General features: G+C 39.9%; 1 protein-coding gene across 1 annotated transcript in view; it reads right to left on the bottom strand.

The window, feature by feature from the left end:
- NWD2 (NACHT and WD repeat domain containing 2) overlaps positions 1–20,552 on the bottom strand; it is a 237,329-nt gene that overhangs the window by 15,445 nt on the left and 201,332 nt on the right. The window contains exons 4-5 of the mRNA XM_069593826.1: positions 7,687–7,890; positions 1,491–1,635 (exon numbers count right to left, since the gene is read on the bottom strand). Coding sequence (XP_069449927.1) covers positions 1,491–1,635; positions 7,687–7,890 — 349 coding nt within the window. The remainder of the gene's footprint in view (positions 1–1,490; positions 1,636–7,686; positions 7,891–20,552) is intronic.

The raw sequence follows: 20,552 nt of genomic DNA, 5'->3' as shown, positions 1-20,552 counted from the left end.
CAGCTGAAAAAGGCCCGCAAGTGAGTCTCCGCTCAGCAGTTAGGGATATTTTTTATTTTAAGGCTAATCTAGATCCTGCCACTCCCTTACTTCCCAACCTCTGATAGCTTCCCATCTTATACAGTGATGGAAGAAATTTTCACAGATTGAAATATGAGGGAGTCATTCTGGCTTATACCTGATTTGGGTTGAACTGTATGTTAAATAGAACAGCCTGTCTTCTGGCCCATCAAACATGCATTGCACATCTGATTTAACCACTAAAGGAAAGAATACATCTAAAAATCAAAATGGAATATCTATGATTCAGGCATCCAAAATGCAACCAGTGGCCATTGTGTGTGTGGTTTCAGACATTTTTCCTGCATCACTGAGAACTTGAAATCTCTGAACTGTATCAGATGGAAGAACACCACCAGTTTATTCTCAAAATGATATCTGCTAGCAGTTGCCTAGGTCTCAAGGTCTACCCTTGTAACTATGCGACCATTTCAGACCCCAACCAGTCCTTATTTAACATGCATCCTGACTTCTTGCCAGCTCTAATTATAATTCTTGATAAACAACTTGATACCTACTGTAACTTTGTGATTTTTGCCTCTATAAGCCTCCCTCATTTTGCAGTCAGGTAGAACACAATTCAAGTGCTTCTTGAACCTGTCTCTCAGGCTACAGTGCTCAGTTTGGCCTGAATAAAACTCTCTTATATTCCTATTATAGATTGTTTATTGATTATTTCTGTTGTTATTATGGCCTGTGCCCACCTTCTAACCTCATCTCTCCTTCTCTGAGCTTGGCAACCTTTATTTGCTTCCTGCTCCTAGAACTTGCTTAGCACATTCCTGTCTCAGGAATCTTGAACCTGGCAATCCCTCTGCCTGGAATTCTCTATTTTAGATATGGCACTGCCAGCTCTGATTCATTCTGCCATTTAGCCCAGAAGTCATTTCCTTCTCACCTGCCCTATCTAAATCTGGACCCCCACAGCCTTCATCAGGCCCTAGGATCCTATTACTGTGTTTTATTCATAGCACTTATCCTTTCTGACATGATATTGTTCATTTATTTGATTACTTACCTAGCACTTATTTCCTCCTCACTAAACAATAAGTTCCAGGAGAGCAGAAACCTTGCCTTCTTCATCATTGTTGTAGCCCCAGTGCCTGGCATATATATGCCCTCAATAAATGTTTGCTGAGCAAGTGAATTAATGAGCAGGTCAACTGAGAAATACTGGCTGAGTCTGGTCTCTTATATTCAGCCTTCTCTGACTTCTTTTAAAGTCATATTTTTGGAGAATTCCTCAAGTACGTAAAAGCTTATCTTTGAGTAAAAAGATTACTTGTCTCTCCAGGAGATAAAAATATTTAAAAAAATTAAATTTCATCAGGCAGTAAATACAATTAAACTTGCAGAACCATAAAAGGAAACAGTGAATACATCTACTAATGATCAATTCCTCAGTTTACTGAAGATGCATACAAAATTACCTGAGAACAGGTACCTCTTGGCTTGGCTATGTTTCATTTTCCCCTTTTCATGTAGCAGTTTTACAGCAGTCTTAAATATCTTCTTGATCTCATCTGATATCTCTTGCCAGGTCTTATCATTCTCGTCATTGGCAGAAGGCTGCATCTTTAGAAAGGTGAAAGTGAGATGTTAGTCTTAAATCATCAAGAAAACCCAATATTTAAGAGGAAGAGAACCATTGTTATTTGAAAGTCTACCGTGGGCCTTACCATGACAGGTGCTTAATGGATAGTATCTCATTTACTCTCCCTAGTACCCTGAAAGTGATGTGAACTCTCCCAAGGGACACAATGGTGTGAATCCAAACAGGATTTGTTAGTTTGATTTTCTCAATACATTGCATTGTGTGTTTCACTCTTGAGTTTTGATTCAAATGTTGTAACAAAATCATCTCTTCAATACAGTTGAAGGTCAGACTAGTCAAAAGGATGGTTTTTCCAGTAGTCACATATGGATGTGAGAGTTGGACGATAAAGAAAGCTGAGCACCAAAGAATTAATGCTTTTGAACTGTGGTGTTGGAGAAGACTCTTGAGAGTCCCTTGGACTGCAAGGAGATCCAACCAGTCCATCCTAAAGATCAGTCCTGAATATTCATTGGAAGGACTGATGCTTAAGCTGAAACTTCAATACTTTGGCCACCTGATGCAAAGAGCTGACTCATTTGAAAAGACCCTGATGCTGGGAAAGATTGAAGGCAGGAGAAGAAGGGGAGGACAGAGGATGAGATGGTTGGATGGCATCACTGACTCTACAGACATGAGTTTGAGTAGGCTCTGGAGTTGGTGATGGACATGAAGCCTGGTGTGCTGCAAAGAGTCAGACACAACTGACCAGCTGAACTGACTCATATGTTACTATTTAATTGTCTTTGTTTCTTCCTCATTTATTTTTTATTATCCTCTAGGAAATAAAATCAGAGAAGGCAATGGCACCTCACTCCAGTACTCTTGCCTGGAAAATCCCATGGACGAAGGAGCCTGGTGCTGCAGTCCCTGGGGTCGCTAAGAGTCGGACACGACTGAGCGGCTTCGCTTTCACTTTCACTATCATAATTGGAGAAGGAAATGGCAACCCACTCCAGTGTTCTTGCCTGGAGAATCCCAGGGACGGGGGAGCCTGGTGGGCTGCCGTCTATGGGGTCGCACACAGTCGGACACGACTGAAGTGACTTAGCAGCACTTAGGAAATAAAATAGGAGTGCCTACCAAGAAAGTAACATTTATAGAGTCTTGCTGATAATCGTATTCAAACAGTCATTTACTTAACAACAATTTATGCAGAAACATGGTTCAGTCAATAATTTAAATTTCCCTAGAGGCTCATACAGAGATGGCAATCGCAACCCACTCCAGTACTCTTGCCTGGAAAATCCTATCGACGGAGGAGCCTGGAAGGCTGCAGTCCATGGGGTCGCTGAGGGTCAGACAGGACTGACTGACTTCACTTTCACTTTTCACTTTCATGCATCGGAGAAGGAAATGGCAACCCACTCCAGTGTTCTTGCCTGGAGAATCCCAGGGGCAGGGGAGCCTGGTGGGCTGCTGTCTATGGGGTCGCACGGAGTCGGACACGACTGAAGCGACTTAGCAGCAGCAGAGGCTCATAGAATCAAAGAAGGAACAGCTAAAGCCAATTGAATACAGGTGTGAGTTCAGCTTTGTAAAACTGGTTTCTTGAGGTATTAAGTTTTTTTATATCTACTTTACCAGCTACTGTCTTTACTCCTGGCATATTTACCTGGTGAATGGTTTGGGATTTGCCCCAGTATTCTCCATATTCTTCCAGATAATAACTTCAAAAAATACATGTGAGGAAGAAGAAGAAGAAGAATTGAGTAATCTGACATGATTTCATTTTGCATGGGGAAAATGCTTTCTGTTAAATGTCAGAATAGCCAAAACACAGGGATCTTAAATGAAGAGCTGTTGCTAACCCAGGGCTTTTCTCCTCTTGGAGCTGCTGGGTACTGCATTATCAAGGATATTTTCTTTGGAAGAGGAATGGATATCTATGCCTTCTTTTCTTTTTTAAATTTTATTTATTTTTTATTTATTTGGCTGTGCAGTCTTCCTCTAGTTGTGGCAAGTGAGGGCTACTCTCTTATTTGCAATGGGTGGACCTCTATTGTTACGGAGCCTAGACTCTAGAATGTGGGCTCAGTAGTTGTGGTGCTTGGGCTTAGTTGCCCTGAAACATATGAAATCTTCCTGGGCCAGCAATCAAACTCATGTCCCCTGCATTGGCAGGAGGATTCTTAACCACCAGACCATCAGGGAAGTCCTGTGGCTTCTTTTCAACCTCTTTAAAAGGTCTAGGCAATAATTAGGGCCACCAGTTTTCTCCACCACCTTCATTTAGTTTCAGGGGACATATGATGGGTACATTTGGGAACAAAGTTGGAGAAGAGACAATGACTGTGTTTCTATCATACTCAGTTCAGTTCAGTCACTCAGTTGTGTCCAACTCTTTGTGACCCCATGAATCACAGCACGCCAGGCCTCCCTGTCCATCACCAATTCCCGGAGTTTGCCCAAACTCATGTCCATCGAGTCGGTGATGCCAACCAACCATCTCATCCTCTGTCTTCCCTTCTCCCCCTGCCCCCAATCCCTCCCAGCATCAGAGTCTTTTCCAGTGAGTCAACTCTTCGCATGAGGTGGCCAAAGTACTGGAGTTTCAGCTTTAGCATCAGTCCTTCCAATGAACACCCAGGACTGATCTCCTTTAGAATGGACTGGCTGGATCTCCTTGCAGTCCAAGGGACTCTCAAGAGTCTTCTCCAACACCACAGTTCAAAAGCATCAGTTCTTCAGTGCTCAGCTTTCTTCACAGTCCATCTCACATCCATACATGACTACTGGAAAAACCACAGCCTTGACTAGACGGACCTTTGTTGGCAAAGTAATGTCTCTGCTTTTGAATATGCTATCTAGGTTGGTCGTGACTTTCCTTCCAAGAAGTAAGCATCTTTTAATTTCATGGCTGCAATCACCATCTGCAGTGGTTTTGGAGCCCCCCCTAATAAAGTCTGACACTGTTTCCACTGTTTCCCCATCTATTTCCCATGAAGTGATGGGACCAGATGCCATGATCTTAGTTTTCTGAATGTTGAGCTTTAAGCCAACTTTTTCACTCTCCTCTTTCACTGTTATCAAGAGGCTTTTTAGTTCCTCTTCACTCATGTATGCCACAACCTCTCTGCAAGGTTCTACATAAGACTCAAGAAAATAAATTAACAATGTATGAAATGTTAAAGAACATACTGAACTAAAAAAAAACAAACTAGAGACTATAAAAAATAATGTCAGATTTTTAAAATACTGCCCCCTCAAAAAAAATCTTTTACAAATTAAAAATATAACTGTTGAACTTGAAAACTCAATGCACAGAGGAGACACAGCTGAAGAAGAAATTTGGTAAACTGGAAAAAAGATCTAAAGTGACTTTCCAGATAGTAGCACAGAAAGCTAAGGAAATTGATAATGTGAAAGACAATTAAGAGACATGGAGATGCAAGCTATTATATATGGGATGGATAAGCAACAAGGTCCTACTGTATAGCACAGGGAACTATATTCAATACCCTGTGATAAACCATAATGGAAAAGAATATGAAAAAGAATGTATGTATGTGTGTGTATATATATGTATAGCAATCACTTTGCTGCTGCTGCTAAGTCGCTTCAGTCGTGTCCGACTCTGCGACCCCATAGATGGCAGCCCACCAGGCTCCCCCATCCCTGGGATTCTCCAGGCAAGAACACTGGAGTGGGTTGCCATTTCCTTCTCCAGTGCATAAAAGTGAAAGTGAAGTCGCTCAGTCGTGTCCGACTCTTCGGGATCCTATGGACTGCAGCCTACCAGGCTCCTCTGCCCATGGGATTTTCCATGCAAGAGTACTGGAGTGGGTTGCTATTGTCTTCTCCAAATCACTTTGCTATACAGCAGAAATTAACACAACACTGTAAATCAACTATAGTTCAATACAATTTGAAAAATAAAAAAAAAGAGATATGGAGGATAGAGGGAGGCAATCTATTGTGCATGCAACTAAAGAGCTAAAAGGAAAGAAGGAACAGAGGAGAGACAGTATTTGATGAGATGATGGCTGAGAATTTTCTAAAACTGATAGAATATATGAATTCACAAATGTAGGAAGCACAACATATACCAATTGGAACATATACACATTACAGTGAGATGATAAAAATACACATATTAAATCACAGCAGGATCCTCTATGACCCACCTCCCAGAATACTGGAAATAAAAGCAAAAGTAAACAAATGGGGACCTAATTAAAATTAAATGCTTCTGTACAACAAAGGAAAATATAAGCAAGGTGAAAAGACAGCCTTCAGAATGGGCGAAAATAATAGCAAATGAAGCAACTGACAAACAACTAATCTCAAAAATATACAAGCAACTCCTGCAGCTCAATTCCAGAAAAATAAACGACCCAATCAAAATATGGGCCAAAGAACTAAATAGACATTTCTCCCAAGAAGACATACAGATGGCTAAGAAACACATGAAAAGATGCTCAACATCACTCATTATCAGAGAAATGCAGATCAAAACTACAATGAGGTATCATTTCATGCCAGATAGAATGGCTGCGATCCAAAAGTTTATAAGCAATAAATGCTGGAGAGGGTGTGGAGAAAAGGGAACCCTCTTATACTGTTGGTGGGAATGCAAACTAGTACAGCCACTATGGAGAACAGTGTGGAGATTCCTTAAAAAACTGGAACTAGAACTGCCTTATGACCCAGCAATCCCACTGCTGGGCATACACACCGAGGAAACCAGAATTGAAAGAGACACGTGTACCCCGGTGTTCATCGCAGCACTGTTTATAATAGCCAGGACATGGAAGCAACCTAGATGTCCATCAGCAGATGAATGGATAAGAAAGCCGTGGTACATATACACAATGAAGTATTACTCAGCCATTAAAAAGAATACATTTGAATCAGTTCTAATGAGGTGGATGAACTGGAGCCTATTATACAGAGTGAAGTAAGCCAGAAAGAAAAATACCAATACAGTATACTAACGCATATATATGGAATTTAGAAAGATGGTAATGATAACCCTGTATGCGAGACAGCAAAAGAGACACAGATGTATAGAACAGTCTTTTGGACTCTGTGGGAGAAGGAAAGGGTGGGATGATTTGGGAGAATGGCATTGAAACATGTATAATATCATATGTGAAATGAATCGCCAGTCCAGGTTTGATGCAGGATATAGCATGCTTGGGGCTGGTGCACTGGGATGACCCAGAGGGATGGAATGGGGAGGGAGGAGGGAGGGGGGTTCAGGATGGGGAACACGTGTGCACCCGTGGTGGATTCATGTTGATGTATGGCAAAACCAATACAATATTGTAAAGTAATTAATCTCCAATTAAAATAAATAAATTTAAAAGAGAAGAAAAAGGGGGAAAATATATTCAACTATATTGCATAGTTGAAAGTTGCTAAGAAAGTAGGTTTTAAACACTCATCACAAGGAAAAATGTTTTAAGTTTGTGTGACAGATTTTAATTAGACTTCTTGTGATTATCATTTCATAATATATACAAATATCAAATCATTATATTGTGCACCTGAAACTATTGTAATGTTATATGTCAGCTGTATCTCAATTAAAAAAAAGAACCATTAAAAAAAATAAAGTAGGTTAGTTTAGCTTTTTTACTTTTTTCTTTTGTATATGATACAGCGAATGTTCTGATTTCATTCTTTTATATGTAGCTGTCCAGTTTTCCCAGCACCACTTATTAAAGAGCATGTCTTTTCTCCATTGTAAAAAAAAAATGTAAAAAGCAATAAAACATGACATTTGCATTAAAAAAAATACACATATTTTCAGATATACAGAACTTATCACTCTTTTGGAACTTCCAAAAGATATATTTTAGGAAGAAGGAAATGACCCCAGAAGGAAAGTCTAAGATATCAAAAAAGAAAGGTGAATTTGGAAGATTTCTTAGCTTTGGATTTAGTTGTTAAAAGGAAATTTAGAGTCCAGGGCAGAATAACTTTCTGTATACTGTGCCTTTTCTGTGGAGAAAAACCACCCTTGCATGACGTAAGCAGTTTAAAAATGTAGGGAGAGACACACTCTGGAGAGAAAGATAACTTACTGCATTTTTATTGCTTTTCAGCATTTCTGATCTGGGTCTGAGGTAATATGCGGCTGGCACCGAGTTCTCATCCCGACAGTACCAGTCTTCCAGTAGCTTGGTGTCCAGCTTCGCCTCTATGGCAGCATCCAAGATCATTTCAAACTCTGAGGCTTCAACTTCTCCGGGGATTCGGATGTTCCCATATTTTTCACCTAATAGGCCCTGTGTGTCACCAAGAAAATTCAGTTTAGTGTGTCACCAAGAAAGTCGGCTTTAGTGTTCACATCATATGACCACTCAATAAATATTAAAGAATAGATAATAAGATACTTTATTCCATCAATTGCCTCTCTTAATCACAGTGGATATGTTTTCACATGGATTATTTTGTAAGTAAAATTAGACCATTTATATTGTAGTATAATAAATTCACATACTGGGATTGCATATTGGACAAATCCAAACTACAGAATTTCATAACAAAGAAATTTCCCCAGAGTTTACATAATATAACAAAAGTTACCTATTTTGAGAATTTTGGTTGGTTCATGCAAAAAAAAAATGATGTGTTGGACTCTATGAAATATCAAACATATAAACTCACAAACAAACAAAATTGCTTTGTATAGAGTTAATAGTTTGATTCTAAGCCCCAGATTTACACAGCTACAAATGAAAGAAGTATGAAATCACTGAGTATGAAAGATCCCTCTGGTAACTGAAAAAATTAAAAATATAAACAAGATATCATTTTTTTCCTATTAAACTGGCAAAGGAAAATATGCTCAGCGTTATGTGGACATATGAGAAAATGCCTCTGTAGAGCTGATGGGCGTGTAAATTGATCTAATATTTCTTTGAAGGGTATTCTGATAATATATATGAGATGACTTAAAATACATGAGTTTTGGCAATTTTTCTTCTGGAAATCTGTCTTTAGAAAATAAGGATGTACATAACGACTTATCAGCATATTTATGCTGAACCTGTTTGAACAGAAAAGAGTTGAACCTAAGTGTCCAGCAAGTGGGAACACTTGAATACATTTAAACATAATTTGGTATCTCTATTCAAAGGATGTGCCAAATTATGTTTCAGAACTCTATGGCTGCAGAAAGATTTTTATAATATACTATTAAGTAAAAAGTGTGTATAAGATGAATCTGATATTATATATACATTATATATATATGAGAAAGAGATCATATATATGTACACACATAAACAACATATACACATAGAGATTTTATAAGAATACACAGCAAGGTTACCAAGGGCTACTTTCCACCGAATGGTTTTAAATTTATTTTGGTTGTTTTATGAACTTACTGCTTTTGCATTAACATTTTTTTTGCAATGGAAATGTATTATTTTGTAGTGAGAAAAACTACAGATATTTAAATTTTTTATGCCTGATGATGCTGTGTATACTCCTCATGGAGCAACACTTTCAAAGGCTCCTCTAAGTGTTTGCTTAAGCCCATGCGTCTCAAAATGTCCTAGGACCAGCACCATCTGTGTTATCTGAGAATGTGTTAGGCATGCAAGTTCTCAAGGCCCATCTCAGACCTCCTGAATCAGAAACTCTGCTGATACAGCTGAGTTAAATCTGTGTTTTAGCAAGCCCTCTAGGTGTCTGAACCACTGGTGTAAGCTGTCAAAAATATTAGCTTATATAGCTAGCACCTGATGTTTCAATTAATCTTTAGTGTCTTATCTGGTAGAAATAGAAGGAACATACAGAACTCTACCACAGAGCTATACTATCCAAGGCGTGTTGGTCTGCTTTATAATATCCATGGGAAGACTTCTGTTTAATTTGTGGTCATCTTCATCCTTTCTTCCTGTTGACTAGCACCTTTGCCATAAGCTTCCACTACTGGAAGTCGACCCACTAGAAGGTGAATTGTGTTTTGGCTCCTTGGGAGCATTTTTTACTATCTCTGCAACCCAGAATGTTCTTTTCATCTCAGACAGGCAGGTGGGAGAAGAAAAGTACTGGATAGACCTGTTTCCTACATAAATTCATTACCTAAACTGTAATATAAGATGGTAAACATCATGGGGGCAGAGACCAGAGCTTTTTATTCCTGGCACATAGAAAGTATTAAAAAGCATATTTATTGACTACTTGAAGGAACCAAGACAGAGAAAGATATCCTTGGAGTTTGTTCTATTCTTATTTGAAACTTCATCTTTTGTGTAAAGATAGTATTTCAGCTCTCAGCAGGTAAAGTAACAATTTGGGAAAGTACCAGTTTTGTCAGCAACCTTCGCTTCAATCCTGAACACCAATTAAGAGCACTTTTATTTGAATCTGCATTTGTTTAGGGCTATTCATGACAACAGGCTGTATGTAACAAAAATAATACCATTTAGACTTGTTTTTCACTTAACAATTCCTCTTCTAAAATCTCTTGTGTTAAGCTTGTCTAAATGAGCAAGCATGACCTCTCATTCTACCACAGATAGAGGCAGAGATGATCCTTCTATGGGGAGCCAGCTTGGTGAATGGGCTACCCTGGTGGCTCAGATATCCGCCTGCAATGCTGGTTCAATCCCTGGGTTGGGAAGATCCCCTGGAGGAGGGCGTGGCAACTCACTGCAGTATTCTTGCCTGGAGAATCTCCATGGACAGAGGAGCCTGGTGGGCTGCAGGCTATGGGGTCACAAAGAGTCGGACATGACTGTGGGACTAAGTGCAGCACAGCACAGTCTGGTGAGTATCCTATTCCTCTTGGGTAATTCTGGATAAGGATAGTCAGGATCTTCAGTCAGAAATATCTGTTGTGAAGAGTGAGGTTTTTGTGCTGGGAGAATTAGCCGCAAACTTACCTGGGCAAGGGAGGGGCTAAGTGGACTTCTAAACAGTAGGGGTAGGACTTTTTGGAGGAATTCCCAAAGCAAACAATGGAGTTTGGTCATTGGATGAAAGACTTGGTAAACAGCCAGAACATTAAATATGGGGTTTAGTAACTGACAATTCTTTAGCCAGCAACCAATGAAGCCTAAGAATGTGATGGACTCAGCAACCAAGATCCAGGGAAATACCAGCTGGATTTCAGGCATGAAGTAGGAAAGAGGACATAATAGTGACTAGTGAAAGAAGATCATGTCCCAGGGAAGGACCATCATCTCTATATTATCAATTTATTGTTGGTTCTTCATCTTCTCTCTGCTCTAAATAAGGCTGGTCACAGAGTCTAGGCCAGGATCAAATCTATGGATCAGTTTCTGAAATATGCTTCATGATGACAAGCACCACATCACCCAGGGTGTTTGTTAGCAGGTTACAAGATGCCTTCTCAGACCTAAGGACCACTGGGCTTGGGGAACCTAGAAATCTGGATTTTAAAATGTGGTTACAAATGAATCTATTGATTCCTCAATAGACTTTAAGGACCACTTGCTATGGGCAATGGATATGTGGTCTCATGAGTAATGGTTCGCAAGCACCAAAGGGACAAGACAGGGAACACAGCAGATCATTACAAAATAAATAGAAGGCTATTTAAAAGTAATTATTTGAGTTGAACAGCTGGCACCAAATACTAACATTATTTGATCACTACAGTAAGGTAAAATATTCCTTAGGGTGGAGATTACTAAAGAAGAAAAAATATCCTTATCCCATTCAAATAGCAAATTATATTGAGTGCCTGCTATATATAAAGTGCTAACACAGAACTTCAGAAAAGTAATAACGTGAGATAGGCTTAAAGTTACTTATTGGATTGTTCTCCCCAAGTCTTTGCCTTCTCTCTATTGATTCTTCCTTTGGGTAGAATGCTCATAAATCATGAAGCAGTTACTTTTCAGGAGTCCCAGATAGGATTCTGTCTTATCTCACTATTTGAAAAATGGCAAAAAAGAGAAACTGTAAGAAGGGAGTTTGCTACCACACTTTTCAGGAAGACTTTTTGGGGTTCTACGTGGCTACAGTTACAGGGTAACACACACAGCATACCTGTATCTGCCAGGAATGGCAACGTCAATTTAGAGGAAGATACAGTCCAACTCAGTGACAAAGTTCAGCTTCCACGGTCAATGGTTCAGAGCAGGGGTAGAGATTCGGGGCTATGTCTAAAATGCTAACGATAAAAGTGCCAGTGGCAAGATGGAGGTCCAGTCTTGGTTTCTTAATCAGTATTCCTTAGCCCTGTAGCCAGGGAGAGCAGACATGCCGTAGGGATGACCCTGCGGCAGCTATAGAAACTATATGCCCAAGAAAGCATTATTTTCTGTTCACTGTCAGTAGACTATTCACTCCCAGAAGAGAAGAAGAGTCAGATTTTCTACATCCTTCTGACTCCGATTTTCAAGAAGGTAATTTTTAGCTTGGTTAAACCAGTCTTGAGAGAACTGAGAACTTAAATGCAAAGGGGCCCTCTATTCTTTGCGTCATCCTTGCCTTCTTCTGTGCTGAAATGGATACATCTAAGCCACTGCTTAGAGGGTTTCTCTGTTCCTTTGCACAAGCAACTTGGTTGAACCAGTTTTTGGAGAAACCTGATGAAGAGTTGAGGGACTATATTTGATTTTGCATTGAGGTCCATATATATTAGTTATATCACTGCTCCATCTGCCTGCATGACCCTGAATTAAAGAAATGCATATGGCTGAAATAATTTTCAAGTTTTCATTGAGTTGTTTGAATATTTTGTCAATATACACATGAACATAAGTCTATGGGATTTCTCCTGAGTCTGGAAATTCATAATTGCCTCTCCCATTCACCTAATCAAATGGCCCATCTTGAAACACTGAAGATATCTAATATTAGTTAGGTAGGAAGCAACAATCCAAATGAGGGCTTAAATACAATCTGGGAGTTAAGCCCAAATGATTGAAAAGTCTAAGAAAAATTTCTAGTGTAGTTTCTGTATATAAAATTCTAGAATAAGAAATACTTCTAGAGGCTTTGGAACTAGACAGAGATGTTTGCACAACATTGTAAATGTACCAGTGGCACAGAATTGTTCACTTTACAGTGGTTAATTCTATGTGATATGAATTTCACCTCAATTAAAAAAAAAAGAAATAGTTTTTTAGCTATTGATTTCCTTGCAACTGAGAACTTAAGTGTAAAAGGACTGTCTATGTATCATCTTTTCCTTCCTTATGCTGATATGGATATGTCTAAGCCACTGCTTTCAAAGGCTTAGGGATAACATTTTCTTTCCCCTCAATTGATTTTTCTTTTCCTTTGCACAAGCATTGATTTCTTTTTTTGTTTGTCCTTGTCCTCTCCCATTCCCCCCTCAAGTTCTTTATGTGCGATTAGTTCTGCCTGGGTGTGCAGTTGAGAATCTTTGAAGTCTGAGTCTGATGCCATGCAGTTTTTCTTGCAGCAAACAGAAAAGAGAGGTTGATTTATTCTCCATGGTGTTGGGAGCTCAGTATGTCTTTGCTTTTACTCTGTTGTGGGATATCAGGAAAGACTGGTGAGGATAGTCTTTCTGGGGTTATGGAAGCTAGGCTTCAAAGGCAGGTGGGCAATTGCTCCCTGGGCTGCTGTTGATGAGCCATCACTCATGGGAAAGCTGCAAGAGAAAGGCGAGATTCCATCACCTGCGTCCCCTCCCCCCATTGATGCCATAACAAACTGAAGCACGTACTCTTCAAATGCCCCGTTCCCTTCAACCCAGTCACTAATGCAAGGTAGGTGGAACTACTCCTTCCTTTCGTTAAGCTTCTCTATTCTTTCTTAAGGGGCTTTCCTGGTAATTCGGCTGGTAAAGAATCTGCTGAAATGCAGGAGACCCTGGTTCAATTTCTGTGTCGGGAAGATCCCCTGTAGAAGCGATAAAATTCACATTAATATATACAATTTGCTGTTGTACTTGATTTCATTTAATGTTCAGGATTCTTTGAAATAGGCAGTTGCAGCAGAGGACAGCAAAGCTCACAGACCTCACCTGGCTTGTCCAAACCACCTCTCTAAGAAGATGTGGAGATACTAATGCTTGAATATAGGGCTTTCAGTAATCTCATTCTTTCAACTTCATCAAGTTATACGGTGCTGTGCTCCCTCCTGAGAGTACCTGCAGATGGCTTACATCCTTGTGATGACCGTTCTAATCAGGCCATTATGCATGTCTGTGCAAGCATGCACTGCACACTTCCAGGGGCCACTGTTCACAAGGACTGCAGGATGGTCAGTGTTGTAGCCTCGGGTGTTGCATTCGATTTATCTGCCATCGGGTGCAGAGACGAAGATGATTGTGATGTAGTCCTTGGAGCTCACAGCCAACATTTATAGTCAGTACTCTATTGCCGAATGAGACAACTAAACCATTCCAAGAATCATCTGAACCTGCTTCACACACTTGATGCTATTTTCTCAATGTTTTTCCAAAGTCAAGAAACACCTTCACAACTGACTTAAGATTTTCTAAATATAAACATAAGGTAATTTAGTTAGCAGTGGATTGCAACTCGATTACTCATACTTTGTGTCCTGTGTCACAGGGAATAAAAGAAGCTGGATATGATGCTTGATTTTATGTATCACCTTGACCATGGGGTGCCCAGATATTTGGCAGAACATTAGTCAGGGTGTGTCCGTGAGGGTGTTTCTGGATGAGATTAGCATTTGAATCAGCAGACTGAGTGAAGTGTTAATAGACTGCCTTCTCGAGTGTGAGTGGACATCATCCAGTTCATTGAGGGCCTGAAGAGAATAAAAAGATGGAAGAAGGAAAAAGTCCCTTTCTGTTCGCCTGTGTTGAGCTGGGGCATTGGTCTTTTCCAGCACTTGGACTGGGACTTCTACCACAGGCCCTGGTGGGTCTCAGGTCTTTGGACTCAGGTTGGAACTACACAACTGGTTTCCTGAGGCTCTAGCTTGCAGAAGGAAGATCATGGAACCTCTTGGCCTCCATGATCATATGAGCTAATTTCTTATAATCATAAATATATATACCCCTTTATATTATAATCTCCTATTGGTTTTGTTTTTCTGGAGAACTGTGACTAATACACAGGTTGAATTGGAAATAATAATGACAAATGACTAAAACGTTATTTGTTAGGACTACATAATGTCTATACTAAGGATGATCTAGATAAGATCTTTAAGAAAAATATGTTTAGCACCACCAGACAAAAGGGTAATCAGTTCAGTTCAGTTCAGTTCAGTCGCTCAGTCGTGTCCGACTCTTTGCGACCCCATGAATTGCAGCACGCCAGGCCTCCCTGTCCAACACCAACTCCCGGAGTTCACTCAGACTCATGCCCATTGAGTCGGTGATGCCATCTAGCCATCCTCTGTCATCCCCTTCTCCTTGTGCCCCTAATCCCTCCCAGCATCAGAGTCTTTTCCAGTGAGTCAACTCTTCGCATGAGGTGGCCAAAGTACTGGAGTTTCAGCTTTAGCATCATTCCTTCCAAAGAACACCCAGGACTGATCTCCTTCAGGATGGACTGGTTGGATTTCCTTGCAGCCCAAGGGACTCTCAAGAGTCTTCTCCAACACCACAGTTCAAAAGCATCAGTTCTTCTGTGCTCAGCTTTCTTCACAGTCCAACTCTTGCATTCATACATGACCACTGGAAAAACCAGAGCCTTGACTAGACGGACCTTTGTTGGCAAAATAATGTCTCTGCTTTTGAATATGCTATCTAGGTTGGTCATAACATTCCTTCCAAGGAGTAAGCGTCTTTTAATTTCATGGCTGCAGTCACCATCTGCAGTGATTTTGGAGCCCCCCAAAATAAAGTCTGACACTGTTTCCACTGTTTCCCCATCTATTTCCCATGAAGTGATGGGACCGGATGCCATGATCTTCGTTTTCTGAATGTTGAGCTTTAAGCCAACTTTTTCACTCTCCTCTTTCACTTTCATCAAGAGGCTTTGTAGTTCCTCTTCATTTTCTGCCATAACGGTGGTGTCATCTGCATATCTGAGGTTATTGATAATTCTCCCAGCAATCTTGATTCCAGCTTGTGCTTCTTCCAGCCCAGCATTTCTCGTGATGTACTCTGCATGTAAGTTAAATAGGCAGGGTGACAATATACAGCCTTGACGTACTCCTTTTCCTATTTGGAACCAGTCTCTTGTTCCATGTCCAGTTCTAACTGTTGCTTCCTGACCTGCATACAGGTTTCTCAAGAGGCAGGTTAGGTGGTCTGGTATTCCTATCTCTTTCAGAATTTTCCACAGTTGATTGTGATCCACACCGTCAAAGGCTTTGGCACAGTCAATAAAGCAGAAATAGATGTTTTTCTGGAGCTCTCTTGCTTTTTCGATGATCCAGCGGATGGCGATTTGATCTCTGGTTCCTCCGCCTTTTCTAACTGACCATCTCTTAGTCATGAGAGGTACACTCTTGCATTCATGATTGCCAAGACGGGATGTGAGCAGATATACTTAGTACATAATGTTCACCATTCTTCATGTCATTCAATCATCCAGATACCCATGATGAAATTGTCAGTATATAATGATTATTTACATCTTGCATCTTTCTGGGCAAAAGTATCCATTCCCACAGTGAGTCTGTGTTTCAGGTACTACAAACAAGAGTTTCTGAAATAGGATATATAGACATAGAGACATTAATGCATGCAAAAAATGTATTTTGAGGTTAGAAAAAGGCAAACTGTTAGGAGTAACCTTAGAAAGTCACTTAACCTCCTTGGGTCTCAGCTTTTACATCTGTAAGTAGAGATAAAATTTTAACTTTGGTCATATATCTGGTCTGGTTTCTTTTGAGAATCAAAGAGTTACTCCAGGTAAAAGCACTCTGTGAAATGTAAATACTTGGCAATATTTAAGACACCATTACTTTAAACAGTTTATAGAGAAACATACATACTCAGTGCACTCAAACGTACATACATGTAATAGAAATATACAGCTGGATAGATTGAGAAGGGAAAGAAATGGCTCTTGATTAAAGAAAGACAGAAGATAGAAAGGAGGAAAAAATGCGTAAATGGTTGTTTACAGGTGGCGTGAAGGTGAGACAATACATGGTAAGATAAGAACAAACTCCTCCACTCTTCAGGGTGGGGAAAAAGAGGCTTAAAAGTATGAACCTGGGTTAACTGTGTTAGTGCCTAGAACAGCAACAGATGTGTCGAATTAACTTTACAGAGAACACAGGCAATACTTCGAGGGGAGCTGGCAATCCACACGCAAAATATAAATTAAAAAAAAATTGAAGACCTAACCTTCCATGTGAATGAGATAGGGTCTTTCAGGAGGTAATTAAGGTTATGTGAGGTCATAAAGGTGGGGCCTTACTCCACTCTGGTGCCCTTCTAAGACAAGGGAGTAACACGAAAACCCTTTTTTTTTTTTTTTTTTTTGTCAAACTAGAACACAGAGAGGAGGCAGCCATCTTCAAGCCAAGGAGAACTTTATCATCACAGTCCCACCAATGCTGTACCTTGATCCAGACTTCCAAATTCCAGAACTCTGAGAAAGTAAGTTTCTGTTGTTTAAGCCACCCCTTCTCTGGTATTTTGTTATGGCAGTCTGGGCTAATATAGGCATAAAGATGAAAAAAATGAAGCAGTTTTTGTTAACATAATATTCGGTATCTTTGGCAATTCATCCTAAAATGTATTGAGAGGGCAAGGTTGTAGATTAAGTGATTTACCTAACAGAATAACTAAGTTAATGCTATGATTTAGTTTTTCTGAGAGTTTCAGCTCATATAAAATTATAATTTACCTTTTTTTCTTAAAATTTATATTCATAGTTTAACTATAGTTATTAACTTTATACATTGAAACCCATCACTGAACTTAACTGATACAAATATTTACTTATATCCATGTAATTCTGCTACCTTTTACTTAGTACAATGTGCTTTTCTCTGTAACAAAGTTTCATTACCTGAAAAATAACTATTATTCTGTAAAAGAATTTCAGTCTAAAATGGAACTATAGAGGATATATATCCTTAGGAATATTCTTAGGAAAGCAAATCTTAAGGTCTGAGAAACTGATTTCTTGTAAAAGCCTGATTTACAGAAAACTGATAATATTGGAATTTTCTTAAATTAGTCAGGGATTGTCTCATATTAACCTTGGAAAATTAGGCTGATGGCTTCCAGAAGCATGAGCAAGAAACGACCAGGGTGGGGTTGGTCTCACAAAATAAGCTGAGTTGAGCTTCGTTTGTATGACTGGACTGGTTTTATCTGCTTGAGGAATTTTCAAGGTTGGCCTCTGTTTATTTTTGACTTTAAGAGACTCTCCCTGAACTCTCTCCTCTTTACATTTCCTGCCCATAAAGACAGCCTCCCTCACAGGCTCATCAGACTCCATACAGTTTGCATATTTCAAATTGCAGTTCTTCTGCTACTCCTGAATAAACTCAGCTTTTTGTACTTTCAAGCTTGCCTTATTTTACCCTTTTAGTTAAGTTGACAATTCCTAAAAAACACTGGAGCAAAGGAAACAGCCAAAAGGGTAAAAAGGGTTGGGCAATAGTACCATGTTGGAGTTTGTAGTTAATTTAAATCAGTTCAAAGTTCAGGTTACAACCCTAACTGCAAACAGTTGCCTTATAAAACCAAGAAATGTGTAAAGATTACTGAGATTCTAAAATGCTAGAGAAAGAATTCATTGAGAATGTGAATACAGAAGAGCAGGGTTTTATTGTTGTTTTGCTTGCTTGTTTTTTACAGGGGGTAGTGGGTAAAGAATCTGCCTGCAATGCAGGAGACTCTGGTTCAATTCCTGGGTTGGGAAGATCTGCTGGAGAAGGGATAGGCTACCCACTCCAGTATTCTTGGGCTTCTCTTGTAGCTCAGCTGGTAAAGAATCCACCTGTAATGTAGGAGTCCTGGGTTCAATACCTGGATTGGAAAGATCCTCTGGAGTAAGGGAAAGGCTACCCACTCTAGTATTCTGGCCTGGAGAATCCCATGGACTGTATAGCCCATGGGGTCACAAAAAGTTGGACATGACTGAGTGACTTTCACTTCAGTGGGGAGAGAGTTTGGACATATTCGATGTGAGATGCTATTATTTAAGTGGTACTGTTCATGAAGCAATTAGAAATGGATCTATAAAGTTAAAAGAGCAATTTGGCTGGAAAAGTAATCCTGGGAATCATCATGCATTCATTCAGCAAATATTTATTGGGCACTTGACTCACAGGGTGACCGATCATTTCGGTTTGCTCAGGATTTATCCCAGTTTGAGGAGCTTCCCTGGTGGCTCAGATGGTAAAAAAAAAATCCACCTGCAATGCAGGAGACCTGGATTCAATCCCTGGGTTGGGAAGATCCCCTGGAGGAGGGCACGGCAACCAACTCCAGTATTCTTGCCTGGAGAATTCCATGAACAGAGGAGCCTGGTGGGCTATGGTTCATGGGGTCACAAAGAGTCAGACACGACTGAGCGACTAAGCACAGCACATCCCAGTTTGAGCGCTGAACATCTGTGAAAAAATGTGAAGTCGCTCAGTCGTGTCCGACTCTTTGCAACCCCATGGACTGTAGCCTACCAGGCTTCTCCGTCCATGGGGTTCTCCAGGCAAGAATACTGGAGTGGGTTACCATTTCCTTCTCCAGGGGATCTTCCCAACCCAGGGATCAAACCCGGGTCTCCCACATTGGAGTCAGACGCTTTAACCTCTGAGCCACCAGGGAACATCCCTGGAGCCCCCTTATTCCCAGGGAAGGCAGGAAGGTTGATGATACTAACAAGACCATGATGGTCTCCCACTCCTTTTGGGCTTTCCTTCTAGGAGAGCAGTCAGAGATCTGTATGCATTAAATAGTTCAGGAAGGAATTAGAAAAGAGCACAAGGTTGAAGATCACCAGCCTTTGAGTGGTAACAGAAGCAGGAGGTGGAAGAGTAGAATGGTGTCGTAAAAAAGCAGAGAGGAGAGAACGGTAACATTCAAAACTTTTGTACAGAGTTCTTATATAGCAATGGGAAAATGGACAAACATATGAACAGGTTCTCAGAAGCAGAAGAACCAACACCAGTAAGCATGAAAGACAGTAATGATACTTTATTAATACTCAGAGGATGGCAAATGAAAACACATATGATCAGATCTTTTTGCTTATCAAACAGAAAAAAAATAATACTTAGTGGTGTCCAGGCAATAAGCAAATGGGCACTCAAGACAAAGAGTGCCAGTAAAAGTAGGTAGAACTTTGCTGAGAATGTAATTTGGCAGTAGGTATGAAATTCCACTTTTAGAAATCCATCTTACTATTTATATAAAGATTTGTGTACAAAGAAGTTCAGCAATTTTTAGCTTATATCTTTGCATTATTCCATAAGAGACTTAATTTATCAATTTTTAAAATCAGTGTTAATATAAACAAAACAATAAAATCACTCACCATATTACTAATTTACATAATGGGAGAGAGAATTCTGCTTAAGTTTCTATATTCTAACTCTGAGAAATTGATAAATATAGAAACATACAAAGGATAAAATAATTGCCCCCACAGCCTGGCTTGAAAACTCAACATTTGATCATATTTTCAAGTGATATTTAGAAAATTAGCAGACTCTTTTTTAGAAGGTTTAGACTTACAGAAAACTTAAGCAGAGAGTACTGAAGTTCCCACATATCACCCTTCTCCCCAAATTTTCCCTCTTTTTAACATCTCCTATTAGTATAGTACATTTGCTATAATTATGGAACCAATATTGGCACATTTTATGAGTTAAGACACAGTTTATTCAGATTTCCTTGTTGATCAGTCGCTACGTCATGTCCGACTATTTGCGACCCCATGAACTGCAGCACACCAGGATTTCCTGTCCTTCACTATCTCCCTGAGTTTGCTCAAACTCATATCCATTGAGTCAATGATGCCATACAGCCATCTCATCCTCTGACACCCTCTTCTCCAACCTGCCCTCAATCTTTTCCAGCATCAGGGTCTTTTCCAAC

The sequence above is a fragment of the Ovis canadensis genome, chromosome 6 (assembly GCF_042477335.2).
Source record: "Ovis canadensis isolate MfBH-ARS-UI-01 breed Bighorn chromosome 6, ARS-UI_OviCan_v2, whole genome shotgun sequence".
Classification (NCBI taxonomy): domain Eukaryota; kingdom Metazoa; phylum Chordata; class Mammalia; order Artiodactyla; family Bovidae; genus Ovis; species Ovis canadensis.
The sequence above is the reverse complement of the archived record's forward strand: the minus strand, read 5'-3'. Positions and strand labels throughout refer to the sequence as shown.